We start from the raw sequence: 22,160 nt of genomic DNA on the forward strand, positions 1-22,160 counted from the left end.
TGAGGCGGGCCCGGGCCGCCGCCCGCCATGCGGCCCCAGAACTACAGCTCCCAGCGTGCCCCGCGCGCGGCGCGCCGCCCGCCATGCGGCCCCCAGAACTACAGCTCCCAGCGTGCCCCGCGCGCGGCGCGCCGCCATGACGCACCCCGCCGCACCGCTGGGCGACGGCGCCGCGGGCTGACATGGCGGCAGTGCGGGAGCGGCGGTGAAGGTGAGCCCGGGTGGGGCTGGGCTGGGCCGGGCCGGGCCGGGCCGAGGGGACCTGGCAGCTGCTCCAGGCCGGGCTAGTCTCTCTGAGGATCGCCTCCGGAGAAGCACGGATAGGGACAGGGACAAGGGCAGGGACGAGTGAGTGTCAGACCCTGTGGGGCAGGGTCCTGAGGGGGCGCGAGGCGGGCATGAGGAGGGCGTTTCCCGCCCTTTTCTCCCGCCCCTGAGCGCTGAGGGGAAGGCGGCGTCTGTCCGGGTGTCAACCCAACGCATTCTCCGGGCACCGGGATGGCGGGGGAGCAGAGCCGGGGGCATTCCCCGGCACACCGGGATGGCGGGGGAGCAGAGCCGGGGGCATTCCCGGGCACACCGGGATGGCGGGGGAGCAGAGCCGGGGGCATTCCCGGGCACACCGGGATGGCGGGGGAGCAGAGCCGGGGGCATTCCCGGGCACACCGGGATGGCGGGGGAGCGGAGCCCGTGACGGAGCTCAGTAGCCCGTGTCCCTCATCCGCTGTCACTCTGCCACAGGGGTGGAGACTGGCTGGACTCGGCGTCGCTGAAGAAGCTGCGGGGCGAGGGAGAAGGCAGGGTAAACTGCTGCCGTTTGTCTTCGAGAGGGCCTCAAGCTGGCCATGCCTGACTTGTGAAAACGTAACTCATCCTGAAAGTAAGCGGAGGATGGGGAGGAGTGATCACCGGGAGCCTATCTATTGGAAGACAGAAAGAAAAGAGTTTTTGGGTTTTTTTTCCTGATATATGAGTTGTATAAAGTGGAACAGTTTCTTTGTGAAAGAAAGAAGATAGTTGTTGAAATGCATATTTATCTAGTTCTTGTAAAGATGTTTGGTTGGATCACAGAATCACGGAATGGTTTGGTTTAGAAGGGACCTTAAAGATTATCCAGTTCCACCCCCTGCCATGGGCAGGGGCGTGTTCTGCCAGACCGGGTGGATCAAGCCCTGTCCAGCCTGGCCTTGAGCACTTCCAGGGATGGGGTGGCCACAGCTTCTGTGCAAAACCTGTGCCAGGGCCTCCCAACCCTCACAGGGAAGAATTTCTTCCCAATATCCCATCTAACCCTGCCCTCTGAGAGTGGAAAGCCTTTCCCCCTTGTCCTGTCTCTGTATGCCCTTGGGTAGCTGTTGACACTTGGTGACACTGGTCTTTACTGGTTTTTTCCCTGTAGCGCAATGTCCCTGTTGTTTACTCGTTCCAACTCAATAGTTGCAGTGAAGAAGGATAAAAGACACATGGCTGACGTAAATGCTTCTCCACTTAAACATTTTGTCACTGCAAAGAAGAAAATCAATGGTATTTTTGAACAGTTGGCTGCATACATCAATGAGAGCTCCTTGTTCTTGGAAGGTGAGCTGAGTTCTTGAACTGAGTGTGTAACAGTGCTCTGCCCACGTGTGATTTCCCCCAAAACATGCACCAAACCCCCTCAAGCAGCTAAACAGCACTGCTAAATCTGTGTTTATTTATACATGCTTGTGTATGCATTCATGTTTATAAGAATAACTGAAAATTATTTTGTTGAATTTGGGTGGAGTTCAGGTTCGTATTTTGAAGATAAGGTCATGCATGTTAAGAAATGGCGCTAGTTAGGAAGCTATGCTTGGTTTTATATTTGGGAGTTTTATAATCAATTACACAAACCCAATAGGGTTTTTTTGCCTATAATCCTTTCAATATTCTTGCCTGAACACATCATTGCTACTGACATGTAACGTACACCAGTAATTGGCTTTAACAGCTTAAGGCACAGGCAGATTTTATCTCTAAGGGTGCTTCACTGTTTGCAGTGTTGGGTGTTCTGTTCAAGGCAGTCCCAAGAATGGGAACGGTTATGAGATATACAAAAGTGCCCAGCTGATAAATGCTGTGTAGAATTGGCTCAGGGCACCATTGCCTGTGTCAAGATCACTCACCAAGCTGTGGGACACAGATAAATGTTCAGTGTTACCACCACAGAGAGGGGTTTCACCCAGGACTGACCCAGGTGGCTTCTGGCATTCAGAGACTTGATCTGTTTTGATTTTAGAAACACACAAGAATGCAGAACTTGATCCTGTCACCACAGAAGAGCAGGTGGTGGAAGTCAAAGGCTACCTGTCAAAAGTCAGTGGTATTAGTGAAGTGTTGGCAAGACGGCATATGAAAGTTGCTTTTTTTGGGAGGTGAGTCACATGCTTGTGTTGCCTGTGCTCCCCATTCAGTAAAGCATTTGGGTATTGTAATGGGTAAAAATATTGATATAAACACTAGTGCTTTAGCTTTTTTATTTGTAATGTCCATGTCCCTGTAAACTGGAAGCAAATACTGTATCATGTAATTCCTCAGTTTGAAGAATTCTTAAAATAGGGAAATAGAAAAGTCTTTTTGCAGATTACCTCTGGCACCCAAATTGTTAATGGCTCTGATACAGCCTGGCTTTAGAGAACTTGCCTTTGTAATACTGAAATGAGCACACCTGGCTCTTTGAAGCCTGAAACTGTCCTTGACCTGCCTGCAGGACAAGCAATGGGAAGAGCACGGTGATAAATGCCATGCTGTGGGACAAAGTCCTTCCCTCAGGAATTGGACACACCACTAATTGCTTCTTGCGCGTGGAAGGGACAGATGGACATGAGGCTTTCCTGCTGACCGAAGGCTCGGAGGAGAAGAAGAGTGTAAAGGTACAATTTCCTTAAGGTTAAGGAAAAGAGCTCTTCAGTAGTGTCAGAAAAGGGAAGAGAAAAAAATTAAATTTCACAGTTAAGGATTTTAATCATTAAAGGAATGGAGATGAAGAATGAGGTTTTTTAGATGTAGGAGGTAATGAATGAAGCAAGCTGCAGGATGGGGATTTGTTCATTTCATGAAAGAGATGATATGTTGTATTTGTTAGTGATATCAGGGAACAGTGACTCAGGAAGTTCTGAGCTTTGTATAACTGACAGAATCACAGACTTTCTGATAATTCCTCAGTAGCCTTTCCTGACAGGAAAAATCTCTCATAAACTCACTAGCAGATGCCTTTTTGCTAGGACACTCAAGAAGATTTTATGTGGAACACCTTCCAGAGAGAAAATAATTCGAACCTTGGCTTTATCTCAAATTGGCTGTGAATAGCCCTGAAGGGAGTATAATTGTGTTAGTGGGTCTTGGCATACAGGAAATGTTATTTCCATCTTTTCACAGACAGTAAACCAGCTGGCTCATGCCCTTCATCAGGATGAACATCTGAATGCTGGCAGCCTAGTCAGTGTAATGTGGCCCAATTCCAAATGTTCTCTCTTAAAGGACGACCTGGTGCTGATGGACAGGTGAGAAATAGCTGTCTTTCCTTTCATGCTTATCACAGACTAATTAGGGGAGTGTTTTTAAATATATATTTAACAAACCTCAAGGGAATTGACCCTGGTCTAATCTAAGACAGTGACCAAAGTCCCTTGCTGTAATTAACTGTGATTTTCTTGGTCATTACTTCCTTTTAGCCTGTTCTCTGTCACATCAGGGCAGTGTAGCTTAGACATGGGAAATTAATGCTCTGAAAAGCTCTTAGTAACTTTTTAAATTCTATTTTTGCTGTATTCACAGCACAGTAATATCTCATTTCTCTTTATTGCTAGCCCTGGCATTGATGTAACCACAGAGCTGGACAGCTGGATTGACAAATTCTGTCTCGATGCTGATGTGTTTGTCCTGGTGGCAAATTCCGAATCAACACTGATGCAAACTGTATGTGCCAGTCCACTTGTTCAATGAATTCAGCTAAAGGTTAAAAATATTTGATACATTAATCTAAAGAGGTTTTGTTTGCTTTTCCTTAGGAGAAGCAGTTCTTTCACAAGGTGAATGAACGTCTGTCTCGACCCAATATATTTATTTTAAATAACCGCTGGGATGCATCTGCCTCTGAACCAGAGTACATGGAAGAGGTTTGTGATGTGTTTAAAACACTTCTCTTTGCATGGATATTATGGAGTGTGTTTTGACTCTGATCCTTGGGGGTACAGTCAGTGCTCTGTGTGGTTATTTTACAGGTTAGATTCTCATCACCTTAGTGTGGAGACTAGAGGGAACATAGACTAGTGATCAGGAGATGACTCTTGAAATTTCTGAGCTGGAAATCAAGAGTCTCACAGGGGCTCTTTGAAGTTTGATCACTTTAAATAACCTCTGGAAAAATCCATAAAATAGCAAAAATTTTTTTCATGCTGTTTTGATATCTTAGACCAGTAGAGCACATTTGAGTGCCTGGTCTGACCTTTAAGAGATGGATAATGTGGATTTAACTGCACGTGTGGTTTGTCGTGGCTGCCCCTCAGGTGCGCCGGCAGCACATGGAGCGCTGCAGCAGCTTCCTGGTGGATGAGCTGGGTGTGGTGGATCGAGCCCAGGCAGGAGATCGAATTTTCTTTGTGTCTGCCAAAGAAGTGCTGAATGCCAGGATTCAGAAGGCTCAAGGGATGCCAGAAGGAGGTGAGGAAAGCTAGCAGAAACTTACTATTACAGAGAAGAGAATAGAGAGTATCTTGTTTCAAAAAAATGTATAAAATTAGGTAGGCCAAATTATTAATAAGGCAATCACAATGGAAGGGGTGACTTAGTAGCACTTCTTCATTGGCATCAGTGTAAAGCAAGGGCATTGCCTGATGTCCAACATCTGATTGCTTTCTCAAAATTTATTGGTTGTTTCGTGTGTTCCTTCTCTCAGGTGGAGCATTGGCAGATGGATTTCAAGTCAGAATGCTTGAATTTCAAAGCTTCGAGAGAAGGTTTGAGGTGAGCATTATGTGTGCTGACCTTCTGGTTAGATTTTACCCCTGAAGGACTGGCACTTGTTTTGGAAATAGATCTTAAGGAAGGAGAAGCTGTGTTAGTCCTGCCTGCTGCTAATCTTGGGCTGCCTTTTGTCTACAGGAATGTATCTCACAGTCAGCAGTAAAAACAAAGTTTGAGCAGCACACGGTGAGAGCGAAGCAGATCGCGGAGGACGTGCGTCTCATCATGGACTCTGTGCACGTTGCTGCCCAGGAACAGCGGTGAGAGCTGATGCTTTGCTTGTGTAACTGAAATTTGGATTCTGGGGGAGATGTAAGAACGTGAGCATTTGAAATGCAAAGCAGAGTACAATGTGTTTGAGAGCAGGAAAGACATGTGCTGGTGGTGAATTACAAAAGTATTGGGAAAAGGACCTTATTTTTGCCCTGTGCTATGACTGTGTAATTTGTTGCAGATATTGACATGTTTTGTTACTGGGCAGGAAAATCTGTCTTATTTCTGGAATTCAAATATATTTATAAATAAAAATAGCATTTATCTGGCATTTTGATGGACAGGGGTTTTTTTTCACCAGAGTTTACTGTCTGGAAATGCGAGAGGAACGTCAGGATCGTTTGGGTTTTATTGACAAACAGCTGGAGCTCCTTACCCAAGACTACAAGCGGAAAATCAAACAAATCACTGAAGAGGTGGAGAGGCAGGTAAGGAGGAGTTTCTGCAGAAAACTGGATTGTCTGAAATAGTTACCAGCATGGTGTGGAAAATGCACAAAGCTTTGAAGTACTAGAGATGTGGCAGTTACAGATGGGAAGAGGAGAAAAGCTTTCAGAAGCTCCATTTTCTCTCCTGTGCTGTTTCTCTAGGTGTCAAATGCAATGGCAGAAGAAATCAGACGGCTCTCAGTGTTGGTAGATGAATACCAAGCAGACTTCCATCCATCCCAAGTAGTTCTTAAAGTGTACAAGAGTGTAAGTGATGTTTGCTTAAGCAATTTAAGAGACCTTTTTTAATTCTGAGTAATTATGCCAGTTCATTGAGATGTTTAACAATTTTCCAACTAGGATATGAGCTTAAGCTTTAATTTTCTAATAATCTCAGTAATAAATTGATACACATTATATATCACATTATATAGATTGAACAGAGCTTTTCCTGAACTAAAGAGTCCATGTGAGATTTTTTTGATTTACCTTTTCATCCCTTTCACTGAAAAATGGGGGGAAGTATCAAATTATTGTTAGAACACTGGGCAGACAGATTGTGTGCCCCTGTTCTGGGAGGCTCTTTTTAACTAGCAAGCTCTAGCACCTTCAGCCTGCATCTTAGCCATGTTTATTCTAATTTTTATAACTCTCCTTTGTTTATCAGGAGCTGCATAAACACATTGAGGAAGGCCTGGGCCGTAACATGTCAGATCGTTGCTCCAGTGCTATCACAACTTCCCTGCAGACAATGCAGCAAGAAATGATAGGTCAGTTCCACTGGCAGTATTGCCTTTTCTCTTCCCTTGAATTGCAATGCAAAATAACTAGGTAAATGTTCTGGGTTTCTCATTAATTCAATGGCTGGTGTGCAGCTGGCACCATCTTCGTTTCCTTCTTGATGAGTAATGTTTTTATGCAGAGGACCAGTTCTGTGTCTGAACTTGTGCAGTGATTTTCTAATGAATATGTACAGTCACAGCATAATCCTCATGACAGAAGAACTGTGGCTTTGGAAATTTTGGAGATTCTCACACCAAATCCTAATAAAATACAAATGACCTGTAACTAGGTGCCTATCTGAATATGGGACTATAGTGCCTAAATACTTGCAGAACTGGGTTTCAGATTTTGTTTTCCAAGGGTTTGCTAATCTGTAAACTTAACCAGCTACCTATAAGGATTTTGGAGGGTCTGTGGAAAGATTTCCTTCTGGGTTGGTCTGTAGAACCAAAAATTTAGTAATAATTGATGACATATCTCTTATTTTGCAACATGCTTGGCTTAGGAAATTTAACATACTAAGGAAACTAACTGTGGAGAATGAAACAAGCCATAAGCACCCTGATTATGAAATACTAGACCAGTAAATTCTTGTGAACTCAACAGCCTTTTTTTGCCTGTTTTTGTCTTCTGTGTAGATGGTTTAAAACCCCTCCTCCCAGTCTCTGTGCGGGGCCAGATGGACATGTTAATTCCTCGGCAGTGCTTCATGCTCAGCTACGATCTGAACTGTGACAAGCTCTGTGCTGACTTCCAGGAGGACATAGAATTCCATTTCTCTCTTGGATGGACAATGCTGGTGAACAGATTTTTGGGACCAAAGAACGGTCGTCGGGCCTTGATGGGCTATAATGACCAGGTAGAATACCTCACTGAGTGGTTGGGGTAGATATTCATTATTTCAACGGCTGCTGAAGTTCCTTTGGTGGGAAGAGCAGTGATTTGCCTCCTTTTATTCTCTCCTTTGATTTTATTTTGTCCCTGCTTTTCTGATTAGGTTCAGCGCCCTTTGACACCAGCAAATCCCAGTCTGCCTCCTTTGCCTCAGGGCTCTATGACCCAGGAAGAGCTCATGGTGTCCATGGTGACTGGACTGGCCTCTTTAACCTCCCGGACTTCCATGGGGATCATCGTGGTTGGTGGTGTGGTATGTGGGCATTTTTATAACTTAGGTTGGAGCACTGCTGTAAAAAACACTTGCACTGCCAAATCCTGTGGATATTTGCTATCCACAGACAGTGACCTATTTTCTCCTTTGATCTTCATTTGAGTGTAGTGAGCTGATTTTGCAGTGCTCTGTGCATTGGGAGCGAGCATCATTCTGTGTGATTTGTGTTTCCTTGTGCCTCTGTAGGTGTGGAAGGCTGTGGGCTGGAGACTGATTGCCCTCTCCTTTGGCCTCTATGGGCTGCTCTATGTGTACGAGCGCCTCACCTGGACCACCAAAGCAAAGGAGAGAGCCTTCAAGAGGCAGTTTGTGGAGTATGCTGGGGAGAAACTGCAGCTCATCGTCAGCTACACGGGCTCCAACTGCAGCCACCAAGTCCAGCAGTGAGTTCCCTGTGTTCAGCCAACACCTCATGGAAATTCTGTTGTTTGGGGTTTTTTTTAATGCTATTTCTTGGTAAAAAAAAAAGATAACTTCATGCTGAATTCCAGATTTTAAAAAATTTAATGACACATATTTCAAAATAATACTACTTTTATTTTGAATATGTAGTGTTTGGGTGTTGCTGGGCATTAGACTTAATGTACTTCCATGTCTCAAATCAAAATGCTCTGACATATTCTTGTGCAGAATGAGATTCTTCATTCTTGAGCTTCTGAGTCACGATACCATTATCCCTACACATCAAAGGGATTTATTCCTTGAATGTGGTGCTTGATCTTACTTTCCATCATATTCAACTTTTCTTGTTTCACAGAGAACTTGCTGGAACGTTTGCTCATTTGTGTCAGCAAGTGGATGTCACACGGGAAAATCTTGAGCAAGAAATTTCTGCCATGAATAAGAAAATTGAGGTTTTGGATTCCCTGCAGAGCAAAGCAAAACTGCTCAGGTGAGATTTGAATATTCCATACAATTGTTTTTTATGTGATTGCACCAAGGTGTTCATATGAGCTGTAGCTTAGAGTTCATTCTGTCTTCCTCATAGCACTTGATGTGCAGGTGTCAGCACTTTCCCCTGTCAAGTCACGTTCCCTTTCACTAGGTGCTTTCCTGTGGGTTGTTTGCAGTCATTTAAAGCTTCTGTTGCACAAAGCACCTTTTTCTTCCTGTTTTTTATTTGGTTGGGATTACAGTTCCTTCCCATTTATGGAAACATTGTCTTCCACTCCTACAAACTCCTTCAGGCCCTTATAAAATGATGCAAAAAGTCTTGCCTTCACCTTTGTACCCCGTTGTCTCCTGCTTTCATTACCCTGCAGAGGCTGTTGGGAAACTTTTTCAAACGTTTCTTACCTACACAGTAAGACCAGTGTGAAGTTGTGTCCAAGATCTCTATTTGAACCTCACAGCTCAGGCACTGACAGCAGGCAAACATTCTTGACCTGCAAGGAATGGCAGTTTTGGAATGAGCCTCTGGCACTCCATGCCTTGCCGTGTACTCGTTTTTGTTGCACTTCTTTCTGACTGGCTTGAGAAAAGCTGTTTCATTATCTAACAAAACTTTCTGTCCCTGCAGGAACAAAGCAGGTTGGCTTGACAGCGAGCTCAACATGTTCACACATCAGTACCTGCAGCAAAGCAGATAGTGTGAGAAGAAGAGAAAAACAAGTTTCCCTTCAGTGCTCTCTTAATTACTGCAGAGAACGTGGTGGGTGATGGAATCCCTAAAGGGAATGAGCAAGAGCATTTGCTGTGTTTCCAGTTGCTGTGTGAACAGTAGGATCCTGCCTCCCTGTTCTGTGTCCCACCTCTAAACACTAGCTGTTAATAACTCTTCTTTTTCCTTGTGAGACCAGGCTATTTCAGGAGGAGTGTGTGCTTTATACATTTACAGGGGGCTTTTACTGTACTTCATTTTGCTTTAAGCAAATTTAAAGCAATCAAGCAAATGTTTACCAAAGGTTAAAAGTTATTCCGACACATCTTTATGGAGTAATTTGTTTTACTTCATAAAGACAGAGCTTTTGGCTCCCAAGCCCCAGGTTGATGTATGTGTGACAAGCAGCTCTTTGACTAAACACAGATCCCACGCACACAGACGTGATGGTGGTTTCACAAAGCATTTATGGCCCACACAGGCTTGTCTCTGAGGTTAATATTCAGTTATTCTAGAACATAACAGAAAACCACAATGTCCCTTCATAGAAAGGTTTATTGCTCTCAGGATGCTTAAACCTGTGAACAAAACTCCGTTCTCTTTTGGAGCAAGAGGGACTAAGATTTTGGTCTGGTAAGCTTAATGTATTTGGAGATAGTTTCTTTCTCTTAAGAGCTCTTTATTAACACAGTCTGGCCTGTTTCCTGTCATGGACAAATAGTTTGCAAAGACAGAACTAGTTCCTGTGAAGGAGGTAGTGCTGATAATTTGGCAGCTTGTTGAGGAAGAGAACTGGGAAAGAGAAGCCAGTTGACACAAAGTAAAGCACTGCATTATGAGGTCAGTTGATGAATGTGGGTTTTCTTTGGAAAAGCACAGCTGTGTTTCTGGAAGCATGCCTGTGGAATTCCATTACCACTATTTGGCCACAAGAACAGCATGTGGATTACACACTGTAAGAGATGTTGCTTCATGTAGAGTTCCCACAGGGTATTACAGCAGCAATAGGATTTGTTATGTTTCTTTTCTGTTAAAAGTTAAAAGTATCAGAACATCCTGGCAAGTGCAGCTCCTCTGGGTGGGGGGAGTTGTGGCTCTTGTAGTTCATGCCAGGGCTAGAATGGCTTCAAGCAACTTAGTTTTTTTTCAATACATTCTTCATTTGTAAATACATTAAATTAATTGTTGAGTTTTGCCCTGTTGTATTTGGAATATAATATTTGGGAGTTGTTTGGACTTAAGTCTCTTCATGTTGGATTTGATAGAGAAGAAATTCTTGATGATTTTAGGAGCCTGAGTAGGATTAAGTTCCTCTGTTTCAAGCTTCTTTTCCTCTTTGTGGGTCAGCATTTTGCCATGTGTTGGTTATAACACTTCTGTTGCCTACAAAATGTCTGAGGAATCCAGAATCAGATCTGTAGTTCTGAGGGCAGCGACAGCCTAAATCTCTTCAGCACCACACACACAGAGTATGGGTTGTCTTTGGAGCAAGTACCAGCTGAATTCAGAATTGCTGAGCAGTGGGGTGTTTTTCTTATTGACAAAGGGACTTTTCCCTTGAAAATGGCTTTAGGATTTCTCACTCATGCTCAGGTGTGAATATATGTGCCTGTGATAAGTCCCATGTTTTTCGTATCATGGAAGTTCCAGAAAGAAGCAGCCTGATACTTGAGGGAGTAAAAATAGTGAAATGTCAGTAAGTATTTCTTAGGTGAGGCTGTTCTGAGATTTGCAGAAAGACTGGAAGTATCTTGGTTGGGTAGGAGCTGGCAGTGAGACTCTTACATCCCTAGAATGCAGAAAGGAAACAAACCTTTCCCTTCCATTAGAAAGCTTTGACTCTGGCTCAAACTGAAAAGCTGTTTCTATCAGAAAGGTTTTTTTGACCTTGACTGGGTTCCTCAGGCATCCACTAGGATAGGAATATAGATTTGATCTTATCTGCGAATGAGCAAGAAAGAAATTTGAGTCCTTGCTTCTGGAAGTGTGTACTCTGAGCTTGTGGTGAAGTATATTGGAGTAAGTGGAATCATCTAGTCTTACTCTGCTGCAGGTCTTGGTTGAATAAATTTGAATCTTTAGTCTCTCAAGCTGTCACATTCACAGTTACAATAAGTTCTGTTCTACTGAGTTAAAATATTAAGCACATCCCTAGTCCACAAGGATATTGTCAGTTCCAGGTCAAGGCAGAGGATGATGCTCAGCAGCTCCTGACTGCTTGAAATGCTGATCTTGCTTTTGAGGAGGTAGCGTTAGCATCTCTTCAGGGGGCCTTTAGGGGAAATCTGATAAATGAGCTGATCTTCAAGCCAGTGTCTTATCTGTGAAGGGAAGAGAGATTGGTGGGTTCTCAGAACCTGGTGTCGTGCTGTGTGTGTGCTGTGCTCAGGCCCGGGTGCTGTCAGCACTCTCACGGCAGAGCTGCAGCCTGACCTGCCCCACGGGGAAAGAACCACTTCAGCTTTTGCAGAAGCAGAGCTGCAAACACGTGTGGGTGTGACCCCTGTCCTGGAAGCCCAAGTGATCAAGAATCAAACTTTTAACAGACTGGCCTATAAGCTGGATTCCTCTGAAACAAATTACAGCTGTACTTCTTTAATTGAGAGTGGTGGAGGAATGAACACTATCACGAGGAGTTTGTTCTCTTCTGATTCTCACAAAGAATGCTAAACTATTCCTTAAAACAGGTAATTCCAAAAACAGTCTTCCCCAAACTCCCATTAAAGAAGGTCAGCTAAATGCACTTTCATCTTATTGCTGCTACTTTTGCTATTTATTAGGCTGATGGAACTCTTTGAAATACTCTTACCAGTGAGTTTTCTCTCTGCTGTATTTAAGGTGATAAATTTGCATGAGTTAGTCCTGTAACAGTGCTGTAAACAATGGAAACCAAAATAAAAATGAATTGGGAAAACATCTGATGTGTCCTGCATGTTGTGATGCAATCTTCCAGTGTAAGTTTATCAGCTTACATCAGGATGTGTGGCTTTGCTGCTTTGTGGCACTGAATTGCACGTTTGACACTGGTGACCTTTTTCTGTGTTCTTACTTTGAAAATTAACAAGAGACCAATGATACTGAATTGTCTGACAGAAGGTTGCACTAAAATTGTCAGCATTGAATCAATGGTTTCTTGAGTATATTGTAGGAAGAAACAGTGAGTGACTACCGCGTTGGTGGCCTGAGACTGTGGTGGATGGGTACGGGGAACGGGCAGGTTTCCCGTGTGAAGCTTTCAGAACCACTCGCTTTGGGCGCTGGGGGTGCGCGTCCCTTCCGACACGAGGCGCAGGGGCAGGGTGCCCGCAGGGGCAGGGTCCCGGCAGGGGCAGGGTGCCCGCAGGGGCAGGGTCCCGGCAGGGGCAGGGTGGTGGCAGGGGCAGGGTCCCGGCAGGGGCAGGGTCCCGGTGGGGGCAGGGTGGTGGCAGGGGCAGGGTCCCGGCAGGGGCAGGGTCCCGGCAGGGGCAGGATCCCGGCAGGGGCAGAGTCCCGGCAGGGGCAGGGTCCCGGCAGGGGCAGGGTCGTGGCAGGGGCAGGGTGCCCGCAGGGGCAGGGTCCCGGCGGGGGCAGGGTCCCCGCAGGGGCAGGGTGCCCGCAGGGGCAGGGTCCCGGCGGGGGCAGGGTCCCCGCAGGGGCAGGGTCCCCGCAGGGGCAGAGTGCCCGCAGGGGCAGGGTCCCGGCAGGGGCAGGGTCCCGGCAGGGGCAGAGTGCCCACAGGGGCAGGGTGCCGGTAGGAGCAGGCTCCTCGCAGGGGCAGGATCCCGCAGGGGCAGGGTGCCCGCAGGGGCAGGGTCCCGGCGGGGCAGGGTCCCGGCAGGGGCAGGGTGCTCTTAGGGGCAGGATCCCGGCAGGGGCAGGGTCCCCGCAGGGGCAGGGTCCCGGCAGGGGCAGGGTCCCCGCAGGGGCAGTGTCCTCGCAGGGGCAGGGTCCCCGCAGGGGCAGGGTCCCGGCAGGGGCAGGGTCCCCGCAGGGGCAGGGTGGTGGCAGGGGCAGGGTCCCCGCAGGGGCAGGGTCCCGGCAGGGGCAGGGTCCCCGCAGGGGCAGGGTCCCGGCAGGGGCAGGGTCCTCGCAGGGGCAGGGTCCCGGCAGGGGCAGGGTGCCCGCAGGGGCAGGGTCCCGGCAGGGGCAGGGTCCCCGCAGGGGCAGGATCCCGGTAGGGGCAGGATCCCGCAGGGGCAGGGTCCCGGCAGGGGCAGTGTCCTCGCAGGGGCAGGGTCCCGGCAGGGGCAGGGTGCCCGCAGGGGCAGGGTCCCGGCAGGGGCAGGGTCCCCGCAGGGGCAGGATCCCGGCAGGGGCAGGGTCCCCGCAGGGGCAGGATCCCGCAGGGGCAGGGTCCCGGCAGGGGCAGTGTCCTCGCGGGGGCAGGGTCCCGGCGGGGGCAGGGTCCCGGCAGGGGCAGGGTCCCGGCAGGGGCAGGGTTCCGCAGGAGCAGGATCCCGCAGGGGCAGGATCCCGGCAGGGGCAGGGTCGTGGCAGGAGCAGGATCCCGCAGGGGCAGGATCCCGGCAGGGGCAGGGTCCCGGCAGGGGCAGGGTGCCCGCAGGGGCAGGATCCCGCGGGGGCAGGGTCCCCGCAGGGCCTCGGGCCGGCCCCGCGCATGCCGGGAGCTGCGGGCGGCACCGCCCGCTCGAACGGCCGGGGCGGGCCCAGCGGCTCCCGGAGCGGCGGGGCCGTGCAGGTGGGTCGGGATCGCGGGGCCTGGAGCGCCGCAGGCTCCCCGCACTGCCAGGGAGGGCGGGAAGGGAAGGAGAGGGCTCCCCGTTCTCCGCCGCCTCCTGCAGAGGAAAGGGCAAGGCACAGTGCCCGGGCTCCCTCCCCTTCCTCCCGGCCGTGGGAGGGCCGAGCTGGCGCGTTGGTGCTTCGTGTTGAACGACTTCCTCGCAGGGAGGAGTCCCCAGCTCCCGAGACTGCCGCTGTTGATTTCTAACCGCGGGAGGCGAAGCTGCTTTTCACCGAGGTTTCGAATTAGAGCAGTTTCACAAACCTGAGCCCCCGGGGTTGGGCATGAAGGACTTGTAGATTGTGCCAAGACTGGACCTCATCTGGTAAAACCCTTCTAAAAAGTCCCTTGACCGATGTTATTTTTAGAGTATTTGTTTTGTGATGAGCAATGATGAGAGGATGCTCATCAAAGCTATTAGTTTTGTTCTGTGAAGGCTGTGAGAACTGCTGGTTTTTTCAAGTTGTCTCAAATTTAGTGCCTCAACATTGATATTTCTGTTTTATGTTCTGTAGTGCACCTCTCCCCTATTTTTTTGTAACAAAGAGATGTTGTAGTTTGTTGATTGTTAGCACTGCTCTTGATTCCTCCCACTGCTGTTGTACCACATGTGCATTTGATTCCTCGTGTCCAGTTGCCAAGGTAGCAGACACAAAAACAAATCCGATGAGCTTTGCAGAAAGTTTTAGGGTTTCTTTAGAACAAAAGTCCCAGAGATACACATAGTTTTCTTGAGAACATAATTTATCAGTCTAGTCAAAAGCAATGTGGCAGTCTGGGTTTAGGGTTTGTGATTTATTAAAGTTTGCAGCTGTTTTATTTTAAAAAATCCTCTTTTTGCAAATTTAGAGGAGCTTGTGATGTTGAACAGTGTGACAGCTTTTCAGTCACACTAGGCTTTATTTATTTATCTGTTTATTAACTCCTTTTCACCTCTCTCTTCTAATAAAAGGGCATCCCTTTGTGGGATTTAATTTAATTAATTTATGGGATTGGAGTTGCCTAAACTGTAGTCCTGAATCTTAGTTGAGCCTTTTGAATCCTTCCTGCCTGGGGAACATGGAAGACAGCTTTGACTCTGTATTTCTTTTGAATGTAGCAGATATATTCATATTAATTAGTTATATTTTGAACTTACAAGCATCCTAGTGTTACCACAGTATAAATTTCAATGCTTCAAAAGAACATTACAGCAGAATTACATAAGTATGTCCTAAATAACAGCCTCTAAACCAAAAGTCTCTTATTTAGCTTTTTGATGGGAATTTTTCATGTTTACTGTTTCCTCTGTCAGAGTTTCTTGTCTCTGTTAGTCAGCTCCCAGTTTCTGAGCACAGAATATCTGACAGTATATCCAAGGGGAGAGAAGCATCTCGTGGTGCTGAGCATAAGAAGTTCTGAGACTGGCTGATTTCTCAGGAGCAAGAACCAACATTTCAACGGCTGTAAGTATTTTTTTAGGAAAAGTCCCTTCAAAGTGGTTTCACTTGTGTCTGCTTCTTCATTAATGTAGTGGATTTATGCAGTTCACTCCTCCTCTGGCTTTATATTAAAATGTTTTTGTAGGATGGACTTGGAGCTCCTGACGAGGCTGCGCCAGGCCAACCAGGAGCTTCTACAAAGGCTGAGAACGAAGCAGGAGGAGATCAGAAAAGGATTTCCCTGCAAGCAGGTCTTGTCAGCCTCTCTTCACAGCAGTGCAGCTGCTGACAGATGTGTCCCCTCGCCCAGCAGAGCGGTATGTGAGGTGTCTGTGCCAGGAATTCAGGGAGGCAAATAGGCCTCTGTGAGGAGAACAGCTCTGCCTGTGGTGTGGTGTGGTCAAGGAGACACATGGACATGAGAGGGCTCTTAGAAAGGGGTGTGTGGAATTTGGAGTCTGTTAGAAAAGGAGCTGCCCTTTGGTTGTTTATTCTGTTGTCTCCATCTGTTCTCCTGGCAAAGGGTTTGGAGATCAATTCCTGCCTAAGAAAGGCAAGTTTCTTCCAAGATAGGAATTAACATTGTGGAACAAAATCCGTTTGTTTCTTCTAAGCACAAGGGCTGAAAGTTCAATGGTTTTCCTGGGAAAAGCTGCATTTAGCTGGAAGTGGATCTCTTTCTTACACCCTCCAGAGCATAAGGATTTTTCTTTTTCCCCCACAGGAATTTAAAGGAGTGAACGGACTAGAGTGAGAGGTTGATTTAGTGAGTGAAATGTTCTTATGAAAGGTATTTGTAGTCTGACTGATGCTATCTGTCCTTACAGAAGGAAAATCAGGTCGATGCAGCAAAGTCTACAGCTGACCGTGGGAGAATGGTGTTTGTGGAACCCAGAGCTGGCCTCAGTTCATCTCTTGAACACTGCATCAATGACAGAGGGGTACAGCAACAACAGGCAAAGACACAGGAGGGAGCAGGTCCTGATTCCAGCTTTCCTGGGAAAGAGGAGAATGTTACACCAGCATCTGCAATCCTTACGTGTGGCAGAGAGGATGGGGATGGCCATGCTCAAGGAAGTCCAGAGAAAGAATCCTTCCTGAGTCATGGAGAGGACAGGAAGCCTGCTGTGCTGCAGGGTTTCCATGAGAAAAGTGACCTGGGGCCATCACTGAGCAGAGTGCAAAATAAAGAGAGCAGTGAGCAGCATGTGGTCATCAGAGAGCCCCATACCCCTAAATCAGTCTTGCTGACATCCTGTTCCAAAGGGTTGAAGGTAAATGTTAAATCAATGCTTTTCTTCTTTTCCTAAGTCAACAGAATGATGGGGAGGAAGGGCAAGGAGGGCGTTACCTGCCCTGTTCCCACTGTGTAAGTTGGAGTCAGAGCTGTTCCCAGCCAGGGGCTCTTGGCAGTCTGCTCAGGCCCTGCTTTCCTTAGCCAGTGAACTGAAAGACCACAAATCCAGAACACTTCACTGTGAAGTTCCCTTCTTTTGCATGTGTCATCCCCATGCTGAGGGAGAACAGGCAGGCACTGCAGCTGTTCCACAGTTTTAGTCTTTAGGCATGAAGGGCAGGCCCTGGCTGTGATCATCCTCTAAGGCAGCACAGGTTGCCTGATCTCTGTGGATGTGTGATGCAGTTCATCATTTTGTTTCAGGCTCTGAAAAACCCTGCCTTACTTGGGCAAGTCCCTGCCTCCTCTTTCTGTTTTATTTATTGACAAGACAAAGGGCTGGTAGCAAATTACTGGTAGAGGCATAGATAGAATCCAGTCTCAAACTAAGGCACAGCTGTCCCATCTGAACAGCTGCCAGTTGTTTCCTCAGCTGTACCTTTGAACGTCCTGTCAGATGATTAGGAACTCTTTATGAATTGTTTTCTTTCAGAAGAAAGCTTGTCATGTGGCTTTTCAGCCTGACCCTGAGGAAGATGCCATACCTGTCAGCAGCTGGTCTGCCCGTCCTTTCCTGGGCTATGACTGGATTGCAGGTGAGTTCTAACTCTGAAGCAAAGCTCTCAGTGGGATGTGGTGACATTAAAACACAGTTTATGACCCCTCTGAGGTGTGCTGGAACTGCTGTCCTGGGGCCAAGGGAGCAGGGCCCACAAAGGGGCTGCAGCTCCAGACCAGAGGTGACCTGAGGGTGAAGTGACAGTGGTGAGGGAATCCAGGCAGCAAATGGCAAAGCCCAGGGGGGTCAGAAGGGACACCAAGTACCTGGAATGGATGAGTGCACGAGTAAGGGACCCAAACCACACAGCAAATCCCTGGCTTGACATGAGGTTCTGCTGTGGTTGTAGAGACAGCCACAACACTCAGAGTGTTTTGGTAACATTTCAGAAGGCTTCAAGCATCAGCTCCTTGTTATCTAAAAGTCTTTTATATCTTTTCTAGGTAGCCTCCCATGGGCAGCTCCACAGCTCTGGCTCTTTCCTTCTCTCTTCCTTCTGCAGTTCCAGCTGGCTCCCTCCTGTCCCTAGCACAGCCACCTAACCCTGCCTGTTCCCTGTATGACATCTTACCCTCTCTGTCCCTCACACAACTCCTGTCCCTTCCTCCTCACAGAACAGCCAGCAGACTCCAACCAGCTAAAACTCATTTATCACACCCTGTGAGGGCAGGGCTGTTCCACTCTTGAGTAAAAAATACAGCTGCAGTATACCAGAGGCAGGATTGCCTTTAGCACTGTCTGTCTCCCCACATTCTGCCTTTCTCATTATCATTATTTTGTTTTGACTGTATCTTGTGAGGCTTGCTTTGGTACTTTCCCAAATTTTGTAAATCACTGAACTCTCCTTTTTCCTTGGTATTCTCAGGGCTCCTTGATACAAAGTCTCCAGTAACAGAAAAATCTGAGCAATACTTTGCTGAGCTTCAGGAGTTCCGAGAGTCCAACAGAGAAACCTGCATTCATCAGCAGCACTTGGAGTGAGTGGGACTGAAGAAGGGCTGAAGCAGCAATGTTCAATCCCTTAGTAATCCCTGTAGTAATGAGAACTGTAGTGTGATTGGAGCAGGACATTGCAAGCGTGGCTTTGAGGGTCTTTATTTACCTCCAGTCATGTGTGCTTTGAAAAGGCAGTGCTGTTCACAGGGCCAGCCCTTTGTCACTAACTGGTTTTGTCTGTTTCTTTAGGCCCGAGCCTCTGGATTGCACAGGTCCTGAACAAGAACTGGATTTGATAACTCGTTCTCATAAGTGTAAGATCACATTTCTTCCTAATGCAATTTCTGTGAATAAACAACTGAGCAGTCTTTACATGTCATCCTGAGAGAGCACCACATTGTGCACGGCCAGCAGGATTGTGTTATTTTCAGCTGCAGCTCTTCAAACAGATTCAACTTCCTACTCTGAAGATACTTGAGTCTTCTAGAGATCCTCTCTCAGTGTCATTTTAATTTGTCATTCACTAATGTTCTGTTTCTAAATTGAAGAGGTTGAAGTTTTGGTTTTGCTTTTTAGGAACTTAACTTGGGGACAGGAAATGTGTAAGATATTTCAGGAAAAGCAGCTCTTTTTATAGACTGCAGGTGTGGCACTGTGGTAGAACACAGCTTTTTTGGCTGGGTTCAGGGACCTGGTGACAAAACAAGAGCTATGCTGAGGGTTTGTTGCTCTGTGCAGGTGTTTACTGTTACCGACTGAACCGGCGCCTCTTCACCATCCCTGTGCATTCACAGTCTGCCTGCCCTGTGTGCAAGATCCCCCGCAGCCACCAGCCCCCAGGGACACTGGAAGAGCCAGCCTATGTCAGGTAAATAAGAATTGCTGCTTTGTGATATGCACAACTCAAGGGATCAATAGGGAACAAAAAGCTGATCAGGTGAAGGAGGAAAGAGCGGCACAACGGTTCTGTAGAAGTTGCTGTTTTCAAGGCAGAGATCTCTTGCTTCAAAACTCCTTACTCATCTTTTCTATAAGCACAAACAGTCTTGAAATCAGTGAGGAATGCATGTTTTGTCTGAATTCGGTCCAGAATCTGAATGTACATGCAAAGTGTCTGTTGCCCCAATCCAGAATGGTTCACTTGTCCACTTTGGGGTCAGACCCGTGGGTTCTGGGAGGGAAGGGTGTGCAGGTTCCCTGTGCCTGGGCAGAGGTGCAGGCAGTTCCCTCCCCTGTGTGCTTCCAGGGTCGGCGTGCCCAGCTCTGCCCTTTTGCCCTCCTACAAGTGCAGAGCCCACCGCAGGAGGAGCTTTGAGCCCACGGACGATCTGGCCCTGCATTCGGTGAGTTTTGTCTTCCTGCTGGTGGCACAGCCCCAGCCAGGCCCTGCTTTGTATAAACAAGAAGGAAAGAGAATCTGGGACTCATTCCCTTGGCAGAGTTTCCACTAGAATTTTTGATATGTGTCAGTGAGATGCCCAGAACATCCTTTGGTGTGTTCTGAGTTCTTGCCTTTGTGGGAGTGACATAAAGTGTGTGACAAACTTCCAGTGCTTTACACTGCACAAAAGAAAATGCCATGTGGAGCTGATCCTTTTGGGGTAGAGATGACTTATTTCATGCATTGGCCTCTCAACACAATAGCTAAGAGTGCCTGTGTTTGTTTCCACAGATGTTAGAGAGTCTGAAAGGCAAGTGTCTGTGCAGTATTCACAAAATCAAATCCAGGGTGGATTTAAAGCTGCTGTTGTACTGCTGGTCCTGTATTCCAGCCAGCAGTCAATGCTGCAGGCAGTATTGCTAATCTAACCTAGCCCGGGCCTAGAGATTTCCAGGGAAGAGGTGGGAGGAAGCTGAGTTTTGAGGTTTAGGGAACTGGATGAGTCAGCTGAGACAGGTTCAGAGAGGGCAGGTGCTTGAGTTCACAAAGGAGGAGATCAGTTTAGAAAGGTGGAAGAAGGGCCAACTGTGTAGTTCTTCTTTATTTGAGATTCCATTTATTTCCTGTTAGTCATATTAAACTCCTCAAAAAATAATAAATTACTCACTTAAACCTCCCTGTGCAGAAGTTAGTTCTAAATAATAACAGGCCACAATAGATAAAAAGGGTAAAGCATTCCCATCTTTTTTCACAGCACTGCCTGGCTGGCTGGGAAAGCTTGGTCCCTTCCAGCAACCCCCTGCTCAGCAGTTTGGACCTGCGAGCCTCACTGGAAAAGAAATCTTCTCCCTAACCTGTCCTGGTAAGCACAGCCTCCAGAGCCCCAGGAGATACTGGGAATTGCACAGATGGGAGTTGTGGTCCCATCTCTACAGGGTGTGATGGGTATTGAGGGCTGAGCAAAGGAAAATGCCTGGAAGAGCTTCTCCTTTACACTACTGGGAAAGGTTTTCCTTCTGCTGACTCGTGTGTGCAGAGACAAAAAAGGCAAAAGCCTGTGCAGCTCACCAGCCTTCCTCAAAATGGGAAAAGTCACTTTGGCATTCTTTGGTTAATGCCCTCTTTGTTTGGGTTACAGGAGTTGGTGTCCAGAGTGTCAGGAGAAGCCAGAACTGCCTCACTCAGCTCACCTGAGGTCTGCAGAGCAAACAGGGACACCAGAGAGCAGCTCTCAGTCCAGAGCCCATTCCCTCAACACTCTGGACCTTTGGCTGGATTGCCTTGGGGAAGGGATGGGCACAGCACGTGGGAACACTCAGAAACAAAGCAATTTGGATAAAAATAAATCTTTGGACAGATTTTCCCCAGTTTTCAATAGTCATGTGTGTAGGTGAGCAACCAATATACAGATCTGAGTTTGTACAGTCCATTTTGTGTGTTCACTTTGCATTTTTTGCCTTTTTTCAGCTACTTCTGAGCAGCTGCATGAGCTGTCCCAGCTAGGGCTGATAAAGTTGTGTCCAGGATCAGCAGTGCATCTGCCACCCCAGCTGAGTAAGCAGCAGTGCAGCATTAGCTCTGAATGCTGGGTGAGAAATCAGCCTGGGAAGGGCCTGGCTTGTGGAGTGACACAAATATATTTATTTCTAAATATTTGAAACATGACACACAATTTTCTGGTGCCTTAAACTTGAGTTCCTCAGTAATTTGGGAAAAATGTAAAAATCCATTTTGTTCTCAGTGCAATGTGTGTAGCTACAGAGTTTATTACATCAGAGTAACTTTGAAAGTGAAGGAACATGGTAAAGTGAGATTTTATTCATCAATGAGCTGGATAATGCCTTAAAATGTTTGCAAATTTTGCTTGCCTTTACTTTTCCAAGTTTTCTGGAGATAAACCAAAAAAGCATTTTAGAATTTTTAAATTGTACCAAACCAAACTACTTCACATAGTGTGATTTGTTTGAACTTTATAGACCAATCTTACTTTCCTTGTCTGAAAACAATAAAACTGATGTTTTATTTTGCTTTGAACTTTCTGAAACAGAAATTCCTGCCTCAAACATATTTCAGGCAGCTGACTTGATAGAATGAATTTGGTTTGTGCAGCTTCTTGGCATTCACTTACTTTTATATCAAATACATCACTTATTAAATGAAATGCATGAATAGACTTTTTTAAACAAGGAGAGGAATATTGGAAGTTTGTGAAATCTTAATGTAAGACTTGGAATGAAAAAGGAAAAGCATAACTTTAGCTTTGGGTTATGTATATGTAGGGTAAAGTGAATGGAATTGGTCACGTAATTTCCATTATTGAAAATACTAATTTTAAAATAAGTTAATCCAGTGACCATAGAACACTAAGTGCCGAATTTTATACCAAATAGGGCAGATTTAACATTTTTACTACTTGCCTTCAAACTCAAAACATAAGACATCATAAACCTTTCCTTAATTTATCGTGAAATAAATTACAGCCTGTTCCACACATAAACAGAGAAAAGGTGAC

At 46.8% G+C, this 22,160-nt stretch overlaps 2 protein-coding genes across 4 annotated transcripts; both read left to right on the top strand.

The window, feature by feature from the left end:
* Positions 1 to 112: 112 nt before the first annotated feature.
* MFN2 (mitofusin 2) lies at positions 113 to 12,151 on the top strand. Of its 2 annotated transcripts, none has more exons than XM_063417338.1 (19): positions 113 to 211; positions 742 to 880; positions 1,400 to 1,578; positions 2,258 to 2,393; positions 2,729 to 2,891; positions 3,397 to 3,521; positions 3,828 to 3,936; positions 4,029 to 4,136; positions 4,527 to 4,680; positions 4,916 to 4,983; positions 5,122 to 5,243; positions 5,558 to 5,684; positions 5,847 to 5,951; positions 6,352 to 6,454; positions 7,106 to 7,326; positions 7,465 to 7,614; positions 7,822 to 8,018; positions 8,393 to 8,527; positions 9,155 to 12,151. In XM_063417338.1, the coding sequence occupies exons 3-19, from the start codon at positions 1,404 to 1,406 to the stop codon at positions 9,222 to 9,224; spliced, it is 2,268 nt and encodes a 755-aa protein (XP_063273408.1). In that variant the 5' UTR covers positions 113 to 211; positions 742 to 880; positions 1,400 to 1,403; the 3' UTR covers positions 9,225 to 12,151. The 2 variants fall into 2 exon arrangements, with proteins under 2 accessions (XP_063273408.1, XP_063273409.1); XM_063417339.1 differs by lacking the exon at positions 113 to 211 and adding an exon at positions 221 to 348.
* Positions 12,152 to 13,933: 1,782 nt separating this feature from the next.
* Positions 13,934 to 21,455, top strand: MIIP (migration and invasion inhibitory protein). 2 transcript variants are annotated; one of them, XM_063417396.1, is made up of 11 exons: positions 13,934 to 14,280; positions 15,250 to 15,400; positions 15,522 to 15,693; positions 16,204 to 16,650; positions 17,269 to 17,368; positions 18,197 to 18,308; positions 18,517 to 18,581; positions 19,006 to 19,135; positions 19,514 to 19,610; positions 20,403 to 20,510; positions 20,787 to 21,455. In XM_063417396.1, exons 3-10 carry the CDS (start codon positions 15,523 to 15,525, stop codon positions 20,499 to 20,501), a joined length of 1,221 nt encoding a protein of 406 aa, XP_063273466.1. In that variant the 5' UTR covers positions 13,934 to 14,280; positions 15,250 to 15,400; position 15,522; the 3' UTR covers positions 20,502 to 20,510; positions 20,787 to 21,455. The 2 variants fall into 2 exon arrangements, with proteins under 2 accessions (XP_063273466.1, XP_063273465.1); XM_063417395.1 differs by having other exon boundaries at positions 13,937 to 14,280; positions 17,266 to 17,368.
* The last annotated feature ends 705 nt before the right edge of the window (positions 21,456 to 22,160 follow it).

The sequence above is a fragment of the Prinia subflava genome, chromosome 21 (genome assembly GCF_021018805.1).
Source record: "Prinia subflava isolate CZ2003 ecotype Zambia chromosome 21, Cam_Psub_1.2, whole genome shotgun sequence".
Classification (NCBI taxonomy): Eukaryota; Metazoa; Chordata; class Aves; order Passeriformes; family Cisticolidae; genus Prinia; species Prinia subflava.